Genomic DNA, 12,221 nt, shown 5'->3' with positions numbered 1-12,221 from the left:
GGGAAATACTGGTGGCAGCTGAGGGCACTGAGTTTATGGGAAGTACAAATACAACCAAGCAAGTGACTCACTGAAAAAATTGGGGTGTCTTGACCAGGGTCCCTCACCTTACATGCCATAATTACCTTTGATTGGAATACACCTTTAAAGGAGTACTACATTTTCAGCAAAACAAAACGTTATCCTTGTTTAAAGAGACACTAAACACTTATATCCTCATCGAGCAAAACATTTGATATGTCTCTATTACATATTAAGTTTATTTTAGAATTATATGAATAACAAAGCTGAAAGCACAAACCCCTTTAGTATACTCCATGAGGGGAATTTATCAAAGCTGGTAAGGGACTTTTTTTTTGCTTATTCTATGCGCATATATTGTCGCATGTGCGCCAAAGCAACTTACCTTGCGACTTTTTTTAAGGCAGTGGCTTTTAAGCAAATGTTTTTCAAAACCCTAGGTAAGCAAGTTTTCATTATATCCCTTTGCCGTAGTAGTGAATTTACTATAGCGACATTCGCAAAAAAAAGTTGCACGGAAGGAAAAAATACAGCTGAGCAAAGCAAATAAAATCCTGTCTTTTGAAAACTACTTATGTACGCAATATCAATGGGCCTGGTAAGGTATGTGAGGTGATTTTCAAAGTTTGACTTTTGTGCGCAAAATTTACCAATGCGGTGCGACATTTTGATAAATTTTGCATATGAAAGCAAAAAAGAAACTACTTATATAATGACTTTCTGAAGTAATCTTTGATAAATTCCCCTCCATGATCTGTACATGAATGGGACCTGTGACCCTCTTCAGGATGATCTTTGCTTTAAAATATTCAGCATATAAGATGTAGCAAAGAAAAACTCCAGGATGGGAACACAGGCCGGCATTTATCATTGTAGGTGTAGGTGAAGCATTTATCATTGTCGGTGTAAGTAAAGCATTTATCATTGTAGGTGTAGGTGAAGCATTTATCATTGTCGGTGTAAGTGAAGCATTTATCATTGTAGGTGTAGGTGAAGCATTTTTCTACACTTTTTTTTTGTGCTGTAATGTGTAGGAGCACCAAAATGTATTAATTTTACTAAATTTTGTGGAGGTCACATTTTCTGAAATTTCTTTCTTCACGTACACCAAAAAGCTAAGCTAAATCTGTGTAGTTTTAGAGACTTTTTGGTGGTTTTGTACCTTTTTTTGAGCCTTTTCACAAAAAAGGCACAGTTCATAAAACCCTTCTATATCAAATGTATTGCCAAAATCAGTGGATTACACTCAAAATCAGCAGAAATGTGTAAAACAAAATGCACAAAAAAAAGGACACTTGCGCCAAGATAGCGCCAAATAGATGAAAAAAAAGGGTAAACACAACGATAAATGCCAGCCACAGTGTTCTGAATAAAAATAATGGGAAACTGGTTTCCTATGGAGCATCCCTGTGAATTATCCCCCCCTAACAAGTACAATAATCCAAAAATGAAATCCGAAATAGTTTAAAGTGTCTTGAGTGGCTTTTTTTCCCTCTTTATTCAAGGTACATAACTAGTGAGAGCTTCTTATGTGATTGTCATCTCAAGTGGCTTCCTTCATGGCTGACCACCAGAAAGCTGCAGTCCAATGTGGAAGCTCTTTGTGCCCATCCAGAGTCCATACAGAACAAGAGCATCTTCAGTGTCCCTGCCCGGAGCTTTGTGTGTGGTAAGTGACACTTTTGCTATTTTCATTTGACACCCGTACCTGATTAAGGTGACCTCATTGCACCTTCAGAACATTTTCGAAAACCAGATCTGGCTATAAAAATACATATATATTTGATTTTATAGCTGATCGTATAATATGGAGATTCCTGAGCTCATCATACACATAGGATTAGGTTACTGCTGGTGGAAATAACCTTTATCTTTGTCTCTGGAGAGAGGGAGAAGCCAGGAAGCTGGAGACAAAACTACAATGAGAATGAAAGGACTACACAACTTTCTCTCAGGGGTGAATCAAGCACGCTGAAGCCAGTACAATTTGTGATAACACTTTATTAGTAAGGTATAGATCTTGGGGTTATAGATTTCTTTTTTTTTTTTTTTTTAAATCTGATATCGGAAATCCCTTTCAGTCCCAGAAAACTCTGCAACGGTCTTCCCAAGTGTCAGTATACCTAATACACCAGCATAAGACCTATACAGATATTGAAAGAGATATGGGAAGATTCTGGTCCTGAAGTTTGTTGGTTGTGGATTATTATTTCTAAAAAAAAAAAAAGATCTACTGAAAGTTTTATATAACAAGTTTTAATCCTGATTTGTATAAAAGTTGTCTGAGGGTGCAGTGGCTTAATAGGTGTCCAGCACCCATTGATATGCACAGTATTATTTTCTTTTGTGACGTAATACAGATGTGCTGTTAGGAGAAATGATAAAATGACCCATAGCAATGAGGCAAATCTGTAGTATTTTTCAGTTTAATCCAAATGTGCTCCAGTCAAGAAAAAGTGCACATCTGGGATATAATAGTAATCTGAAGGTAATAGAAGGGAAAGCCGGGCCTCCTCTCCAGAAAAGTGATAATCTCCTTCCCAGCACACTCTAGTACCAGCAGTCCAAAGTGCAGGCCGACATCAAAAACTCCCGAGGACACATATGTGTGTCACATGTGCTGCCTGCTGCTCACACCCAAATTCCAGGATTTCTCTCCTTTTGTGGTCCAACTGGCTCACAGCACTGGACAGCTGAAAACACAATGATTCCCCCGCAGAACAACGGTAACAACAAAAGGTTTAATTAAAACAAGGTACACAGAGTTCAGGCTTCATTATATATGTTTTTCTTCCAGCAAGGTACGTGGCTTGGAACGTTTTGCGTTGCTTATTTTGTTTACTGATTTGTACATTCCGCCAGAGGAACGACATGAAGTGGAAATTCGTAATTTATATTTCAAAGTAGCCACATGTTAAGGCGAACCGAGTGATTTCATGAGTTACTGCTTCCCGGAAGGAGGCCATTTACTTGATGTGTATATGTTCATTGTGTCCATCCAGTTAATGCGTAAACTGCTTCATATCAATGTAAACCTCCAAACATATGTCAACATTTACTTTATATGGGTAATGAAGAACAAATTGATACAATGTTTCGTTCGGCAGATGTTCCGTAATGGGCTGAAACTCTTTGCAGTCCAAGATAATGGTTCGGGAGACTAAAAAAGATGATGACCTTTTGAGTTGGCATTTTATAAAGCCGCCCGAAACTATTATGAAGGGCAAGACCCGTCTAGACTAGAAGATATTTAAGTTGGACACCAAACGGTTGATCCTCAATGCACCTCAGGCAAAATAAAAGTGAGCATTTCCCAGTGTAAATCACCCTGAACGGCACAGATGGGGACTTGTTCCCCTTCAGCTGTGCTTAATCCTTAAATGTAGAATAATATTTGTATGAACCAAGCACAATGAAAAATTGAGCCACCTATAACCTTGAACATTGGCTCTCCGGTGTAAACAGAGGGATCATCCCACCGGTGTTTGTTTAGGTAATTCCAAAGGAACAAGATCTTAAAGCCGTCACTGTAACAGGTTGTGAACGTTACTTTAAAACAAGAAAAGATCTTTACGTAGCAAATACCTTCACTGACTGATTGTAAGCTATAAATATAACTTGTTGGTAAGGAAGAGTCTAAGATTATGGCGATGTTAGAGAGGAGGGATACTTGGTGTTCTAAGAAATATTTAGGTCTATACTAGATCAGAGAGGGAAATAAGTATTGAACACGTCACGATTCTCAATAAATAGTTTTTTTTTTTGTACAATAGTACCTGCTAACTCCAGGTCTTTTTGAAGCTCTCCACAAGTGTCCTTGGCTCTTGGACAACTTTTCTGATTATTTCTTTCACTCCTCTGTCAGAAATCTGGCCAGTAGCACCTGGTCGAGGCAAATTTATGGTGAAAGGATTGTCTTTCCACTTCTCCAACAGTGTTTACGTGAACATTCAGGAGCTTAAAAATGTGCCTGTGTCCAACGCCATAGTTATGTTTTGCAACAATAAGGTCTTTGCTTTTACCCAATCGCGAGATGTGTCTTGTTTGACACCTTGGCAATGAGACATTTTTGTAGTCCATCAGTTGGGACTTAAACAGCTGAAAATAATTCGCACTGACAAGGGGCTGAATGGATTTTTAATTGCTGATGGATTTCAGCAGTTATCTTGGCTTTCTATGCCCTTTTGCACCTCCCTTTCTTCATGTATTCAATACTTTTTTCCTGTGCCATTTCACATTGTTACAAACAACTAAAAATTTGGAGCTGGTTTGTTTCGATTTCTTTGTATGTATTCTTGGGCTGTTACCAACATCTATTGAAACCTATTAGTGACAAAAATGGTGACATGTTCAATACATATTTCACCCGTTGTATGTCTGGTAGAACTAGAAGTCTCAACATGCCATATCCAACTTTGTTTGGTCATGTGTTGCCTGCTGTGTAAGGCTACTTTCACACTGCCGTTGTGACCCGCCCGTAACGGGTCCGTTAGACTCTTTTTTTTTTTTTTTTTTTTTTTTTTTTTTTTTGCCTGTAACGGCTGTTATCGGGACAGATCACAACGGGCACGGACGGTTTCCATTGATTATAATCGGGCCCGCTGTTTTACTGGAGTATAGCGGCAGAAGAAGTTGGGGCATGCACTAATTTTTCTCCCACAATACTCCTGTTGTTTTGCAATGGCCGGTGTACTGCCGGGTCACAACGGCAGTGTGAAGTAGCCTAAGCATGATAGTGAAATTCACAGCACAAGGGCTTAGGAGATGGCCAACATATTGTATGGATGTTGTACCAAACACTTAAAGATGGTTCATGTTAATGAAATTAGCAAATATGAGAAATATTCTACTTCAGAATTGACTAACACGCACTTTGTTACCCATTTTGGTCTTCCAGACGACCTACCGAAGCCACATATCACAGTGCACCCGGAGAAGACCATGGCAGTGGTTGGGAAGGACATACGCTTCTCCTGTTCTGCTGCCAGCAGTAGCAGTTCTCCAATGACTTTTGTGTGGAAGAAGGATAACGAAATTTTGCATAACGTGGAAACTGAGAACGTTGCCAGTGTCCGAGAGAAGGATGGAGATGTAATGGTTTACACCACAATTCTGCATATACGCAATGTGACTTTTGAACATGAAGGACAATACCAGTGCATCATCACCAACCATTTTGGGTCTACTTACTCCAATAAAGCTGGAATGACTGTAAATGGTGAGTATGGATCGAGCTAGGGGTAGATACTTAATTTTTACTATGCTAATCCCTGGGCAGAATATCATGTCAAACGTCATCTTCTATAACATTTCAGTGAGTGCTATGTAGTACCCTATTTACACTGTAGTGGCCGCTGCAGGGAAAATTAGATTTTTTCTAGCTTTAACAGCCGGTGGCCATGGATTCAAACAGATTTTCCCAACCAGTGTGCCTCCAGCTGTTGCAAAACTACAACTCCCAGCATGCTCTGAATTGTAATTTTGCAACAGCTGGAGGCACACTGGTTGGGAAAATCTGGGTTAGGGTGCATGCACACCACGTGTTTGCTATACAGTTCCAGTATACGGTTTCAAGTTCAAAAAATTTACATTGTAAACCGTATGTCTAACGCATCATCCGGTTTAGTCCGTTTTGCGTCTTATACAGTTTTGTCAGTTTTTTTACCCGTACCCAAAACCGTAATCCACCACGTTTTTTGGTCCGGGTGAAAAACCGTATTAAACCGTATACGTTTTTTTTAATTTATTTTTTTAACATGGGAGTCAATGGGAACCGTACAGAACCGTATGTGCATACGGTTCCATACAGTTTTCACCATCCGGTTTTTGACTTTGCACAGTCTTTTCTTGGAGTTTCAATCAAACAAGTGAAACTTTATTCAAAATGGAGTGAACAGTTAAAAACGTATACAATTTTTTCTTAAAAAACGGATGCAACCATACATCATTTTTCAAACCTTTGTACAAATTTCAACCCGTATATGGTAAAAAAAACAGTATAAACTTTTTGATACAGTTTAATCCGTTTTTCATCAAAAACCTGATACGGGAACTGTATAGCAAAAACATGGTGTGCATGCACCCTTAGAGGAGCTGGACCTGTGATGATCAACGCATTCTAAGAAAGCACAACCCTCTTAAAGGGGTACTAAGCCCCTAGACATCTTATCCTCTATCCAAAGGTCTGATCGCGGGGGTCCTGCCGCTGGGGACCCCCACGATCTCTCCTGCAGCACCCTGTACTTCGCTCTGTGCCTGATAACGGGCGATACAGGGGCCGGAGTATCGTAACGTCATGGCCCCGCCCCCTTGTGCCATCACGCCCCACCCCCTCAATACAAGTCTATGGGAGTGGGCGTGAATTTCGCCATGCCCCCGCCCATAGACTTGCATTGAGGGGGTGGCCGTCAGCGTCACGATTCTTCCGCCCCTGTATCGCCCGTCATCAGATGACACGGGGCTGTGGACTGGGGATAAAATGTCTAGGGGCGGAGTACCCCTTTAAGTGTTTGCCTATAGTTGGATAGTTTCACACGATGCCAGGATTGGTTGCGTCTTTCTGTAGAATGTGTTTGGCATAAAAAAATAAAGGTTATAATATGTCCCATTTTGATTTTACCATACTCTAGTTCTAGGTGCCAGTTTGTCTAACCCTTTCATTTTTGTTGTGCCAAACCTTTTGTTTACCATGTTTGCCAATCTGTTTCATTACAGTCCTGCCATCCTTCACCAAGACTCCACGAGATAACACCATAAGGACGGGCACCACCGCCAGGCTGGAGTGTGCAGCAGATGGGCACCCCACCCCTGAAATAGCCTGGCAGAAAGATGGGGGCACCGATTTCCCTGCTGCCCGTGAACGCCGCATGCACGTCATGCCGGATGATGACGTCTTCTTCATTACAGACGTTAAGATTGAGGATATGGGGGTTTACAGCTGCACAGCGCAAAACTCTGCGGGATCTGTTTCTGCAAATGCCACATTAACAATACTTGGTAAGCTGGTGAAAATATTTAAAGGTGAAGAAAAAAAAAACAACCGTCCACCTGTATTTGCAATATTCACAATTATTTTTCAATTTTGTATTTTCAGAGATGCCATTTCTGGCACATCCACTAGAGGACCGCACCGTTTCAGCAGGGGCTACGTTAGCATTACAGTGTAAAGCCAATGGGAGTCCTCCTCCCCGTATTACATGGCTTAAAGGGGACGAGCCCCTTATTATGACAGAAAGGCACCATTTTACTCCTGGGAACCAGCTTCTTATCATACGTAACGTGGTCCAGGAAGACGCTGGAAAATATACTTGTGAGATGTCAAACACTCTAGGAACTGAAAGAGCTTATAGCCAAGTCAGCATATTCCCCACCTCCGGCTGCGTGTTGGAGTCCAGCAAGATGGAGGGAACCATGACGTTTGGCATCATCACAATCGCTGTGGTGTGTAGTATTGTGCTGACCTCGCTGGTTTGGGTGTGTATTATCTACCAAACCAGGAAGAAGAGCGAGGAGTACAGCGTGACAAACACAGGTAAAGTTCTGCTAAAAGAAGTTGATTATTTATCCTTCAAATGGGTACTTCAGTAGTAAAAAACCCCATCCCCTATACACAGGATAGGGAATAAGTGTTTGATCGCCGCCTGCCTGGTGCCCCATCTCTCTCCATGCTCTGAGCGGGGGATGGGGGACGGACTGCAGGGGGTCACAGCCAACCCCTTCCCTCCAGCAATCAGTAAATAGGGGATAGGTTTCAAATTACTGGAGTACTCCTTTTTGTTTTAAAGGGCCAAGCTCTGCAGCTTTAGTTAAAGACACAAAATGACCTGTGATTCATTACAAATTCCTTTACCCTCACAATTAAAGTATTTAATTGCTAGGCAGCTAAGGCCCCTTTCACACTGCTGTCGTGCCCCGTGGGCAAATGTCCGTCAGGCACTTTTTTTATTTTTGTGCCTTAACGGACGTTATATTTGACTGGTCACACAGGAAACAAGGGGTCCCGACAGATCCCATTTACTATTATAGGGTCCGTCGGATGCCATTTTCTGACGGGAGTAGCAGGAGGAAAAATCCTGATGTATTTTTCCTCCCGTTATTCTCCCTGGGTTCCCCGGTGGACGTCACACTGCCGTGTCAGAACAGCAGTGGGAAAGAAGCCTTACCTTACTTGGGCTTTTTTTTTTTAGGAACAGACTTTACCAGCAGTTGGCATGGACAGATTTCCATAGTGTGTGGAGATCCAGCAATACCACTTATTATAAAAAAATAAATAAAAAAGCAGATTGCATATAACAAAAAAACAAAACAAAAGGCTCTTCAACCCTTTTTTTTAGATGAGCTAAATTATTTTAAAGGGGTTACAAAGGAACATAAACATGCTTCCCAAATTAGCAGCTCTCCTCCATTTATTTCAGTACATGTTTTGTGAGGAAAGCAGCAATGTTTTTCTAATCTTTTGACAACCCCATGAATGACGTGTCCGAAGGTTTCTCAAACTTCTCCATGTTGTTTTTTTTTTTACCCATTTAACTGTGGATCAGAACTGTATGTATAATTCAGGGTGATTCTTCCACTATCTTCCACCTTGTATAACTAGAATAAAATCATTGCTTTTCTATAGTAACAGTGTCATTCTATAAATAGAGCTGAGCCGCATTACCCTGCACAGCCCATGGACCAGGATGGCGCTGTTCCTCTAAAGGAAAGCAGAGTTTTTGTTCTTATCGTATCCAACCTCTTTAAATAAAACAATTGACTGTAAATGTGATGGGCTTGTTCAGTGGTCGGCGCGCTCCTCTCCGCCTGTTTATAGAAGTAAATGCACTGGCTGGAAGGGAAGCGAATATGTTATTTGAATTTGTTTGTGGTTTCGCTGAAAGTCCTGGCTGTCTCCGCGCTGCCAGTCACATTACTTAAGAAAAAGAAAAGAAAAGCATTTCTGTCTTTCCAAAGTAATTACATTACGTTTTATTGTTTTGCAGATGAAACCATTGTGCCCCCAGATGTGCCAAGCTATTTATCTTCACAAGGTATGTCTTATGATGAGCACTCACACTCTGATCAGCTGGGTGTGCATATTACTTCTATAGGGAAGCCAGAGAAGGCTTCCTGCCAGGCACATTTTCACATCTTAACTTCACAGTAAGGAAAAACCTAAAGGGAACTGTGATTTAAAGGGGTACTCCACTGCCCCAGCGTTCAGAACATCTTGTTCCGAATGCTGGGTGCGGGGGTCTTGACGTCACACCACGCCCTCTCAATGCAAGTCTATGGGAGGGGGCGTGGCATGTGCCACGCCCCCTCCCATAGACTTGCATTGAGGGGGCGTGGCGTGACAACCCTTGCAGCCCACATTTGGGACAAAATGTTCCGAACGACGCTGGGGCAGTGGAGTACCCCTATAAGTTGTGCTGCCCTCGCAGATACGGTGCTTTTAGAGGCCTATCCCTTATGTCATGATGTGCTGTAGGTTGGAAGAACCCACTCCTGAAAGCAGGCAGTATGTGACCACAAAAGAGTCACTGCTGTCTCCACCCCCTGATGAGTGACAGGTTGCCCCCTATGTACAATGATAGGGAAACAGCTGACAATCGCTGGCAGGGGCCGTAGTGACTCTTATGGCCACATGTTGTTTAGCCCTCTATCACACTGCCGTTGTTCCCTTTCAAGAACGGCCTTTAAAGTCTTTTTTTTTTTGTGTGTGTGACTTTAACGGCCGTTCTCGTGACAGGAAGAAACGGGCAACAACGGGTCCCGGCGGCTCCCATCTACTATTATGGGGACCGCCAGGCGCTCTTATTTTTTGACAGGAATAGCTGGAGAAAAAGACGACACAAGCAGTTATTTTTTCTCCCGCTATTTCCCCAGGCTTCCTCGAGCATTGTGAAAGAAGCCTTATGGGTATAGGCTGTACTAACCTATACCACATAAGGGACAAACCACTGGAAACGTCTTGTCTGTCCCTATGTTATACTGCTCTAAGCGGGGGGCAGGAAAATGAAGTGACCGGTTCTCTTAAAGTAGCACACAATAAGGCTATGTTCACACGCCAGAATTTCTGCATGCATTTTAGCCAATACACTACAATGGGATTCCACTGTCCCATTCATACAGCTGAATTTCTGCTGCAGGAATTCCATTGAAGAGAATTGGTTGTAAATTAATGCAGAAATTCTGCCGTCTGAACATAGCCTAACTCTGCTCCTTATATACGCCAGAGCTCCAATAACTGTCCTGTAGCGAGCAGTGTACCTGTGTGTCCATCACTTCTACATAAGTCTGTCCAGATCATGAAGAAACAATGAACTTTACTATTGATGCTATCAGAGATCATAAAGAGGACCAGTGGCCGACCCCAAAAAATGAGATTGAATGATCATGAAATATCTTGGGGTGTCCTAGTCACACACTTGACATATTGGTCTGTGGTTTTATGTTTCAGGAATCTGTTCTAGTGATGGCATTGGAAACACTGATGTTGAGGGGTGTAACGTGGGGTACAGACAACCAAGACTTTGCTTAGGATGCAACTCGGATGAACCTTGTAAAACATCTGAAGGATTGTTCTCAACAGACAATAACGGTACTGGCCCAAATTTTGACATTGGAATTTTTAGGTCCAACTATATAACACTATCTTCAAATTTTCCCTGGTGGTTTAAAGCGTCACTTGTTTTGCATGACCAAGGAAACAGCATTTTATTGTTAAAAGGGTACACCGCCCCTAGGCATCTTATCCCCTATCCAAAGGATAGGGGATAAGACGTCTGATTGCGGGGGTCCCGCCGCTGGGAACCACCGTGATCTCTCCTGCCGCACCCCAGTCATCTTGTGCACGGAAAAAACTTTGCTCCCTGCCTGATGACGGGCGATACAAGGGCTGGAGGATCGTGACATCATGCACAAGATGACCCCACAATCAGACATCTTATCCCCTATCCTTTGGATAAGGGATAAGATGCCTAGAGGCAGAGTACCCCTTTAATGTCCCGGCCACAGCTGCTAAACAGTTGGAGAGGGGGAGGCCCTCTTCCCCTGGGCTCCCTGTACCGGGAACGTCTCCACCGCTTACCAATGATTGACAGCTCTAGCGACTAGTCAGACAACTGGTAGAGCTGTGAATCCTCAGGGAGCCTGAGAGAAGAGCCCGCCTCCCCACTGCAGCTGTGGCCGGGATGTTCAGCTGCCATTATTTAACTCTGTGCAGGGGATTTGGAGCTCTGTATCAGAAAAAAAGGAGCTCCAACCATGAGGAAAGTTGCTATATCTGAAAATAAAACCTGTTTTGCTTTAATTCCAGGATATGGATACCAGGTGGTATGTACAGACTGCTTGGAGGGCCGAGCAATGTACAGCAAAGACCCCGACTACTGCCCCCAGCCATTACCATCTATAGACTGCTCCTATGGAAAGCCCCAAAGCAACCAGGACAGCTACAGGAATGGCATCGACCATTCCCACCTGCCCCATTGCCAGCAAAACTACAGCAAAATGGACATTAATGACTTTGTGTATCCCAGCAACCATGAAAGGGTTCCTCTCTTCAGTGAGCAGAGACCACAAGTGTTGGTTTCTGATGCACAAGGTAATATTTTCTATTTCTCATATATACACAGTAATATAGTATATATGTATATACACAGTAATAAATATTTACACCTACTTCACATGACTCCTCAGCTGAAGCTGTAGTGGATTTTACTAGTCATTTTAAATGCAAAGTAATGTATATTACTACTTAGCATACGTTTTAAAATAAAAATGTGCTTTCTGGAGCGTAAAGGCATTGTACGGGTTTGCGTGCAGCTCTGCTCTATTTAAAGGGGTACTCCACTGGCCAGCGTTCGGAACGTTTAGTTCCAAAAGCTGTGTGCGTTCTGCAGGGTCGACCACGTCATACCCCTCAATGCAAGTCTATGGGATGGGAAGTGGCGGCCCCCTCCCATAGACTTGCATTGAAGGGGTGTAGCATGACATCACTAGGGTGCGTAGTTGACCCCTGCATCGCGCACAAAGCGTGCTGGCCAGTGGACTGCCCCTTTAAAGGGTGTCTCCAATTCCACACACTGATGGCCGATCAATATCTGAGCAGAAGGCTGCCAGTGCGGGATACCTCTGCCAATTCTGTGTGGTCAATGAGGCCAGAAGTATTTGACACATTACTATTACATAGTAACCAGGTACGGCCACTCTACAGTAAT

At 42.7% G+C, this 12,221-nt stretch overlaps 1 protein-coding gene across 2 annotated transcripts in view; it reads left to right on the top strand.

Annotated features, from left to right (window-relative positions):
• LRIG1 (leucine rich repeats and immunoglobulin like domains 1) overlaps positions 1–12,221 on the top strand; it is a 123,932-nt gene that overhangs the window by 106,517 nt on the left and 5,194 nt on the right. For both annotated transcript variants that reach the window (XM_056524563.1, XM_056524562.1), the window contains 7 exons: positions 1,527–1,690; positions 4,919–5,239; positions 6,736–7,017; positions 7,115–7,552; positions 9,003–9,050; positions 10,463–10,603; positions 11,321–11,605. In XM_056524563.1, coding sequence (XP_056380538.1) covers positions 1,527–1,690; positions 4,919–5,239; positions 6,736–7,017; positions 7,115–7,552; positions 9,003–9,050; positions 10,463–10,603; positions 11,321–11,605 — 1,679 coding nt within the window. The remainder of the gene's footprint in view (positions 1–1,526; positions 1,691–4,918; positions 5,240–6,735; positions 7,018–7,114; positions 7,553–9,002; positions 9,051–10,462; positions 10,604–11,320; positions 11,606–12,221) is intronic.

This window comes from Hyla sarda, chromosome 6 (genome assembly GCF_029499605.1).
Source record: "Hyla sarda isolate aHylSar1 chromosome 6, aHylSar1.hap1, whole genome shotgun sequence".
Lineage (NCBI taxonomy): Eukaryota > Metazoa > Chordata > Amphibia > Anura > Hylidae > Hyla > Hyla sarda.
The sequence above is the reverse complement of the archived record's forward strand: the minus strand, read 5'-3'. Positions and strand labels throughout refer to the sequence as shown.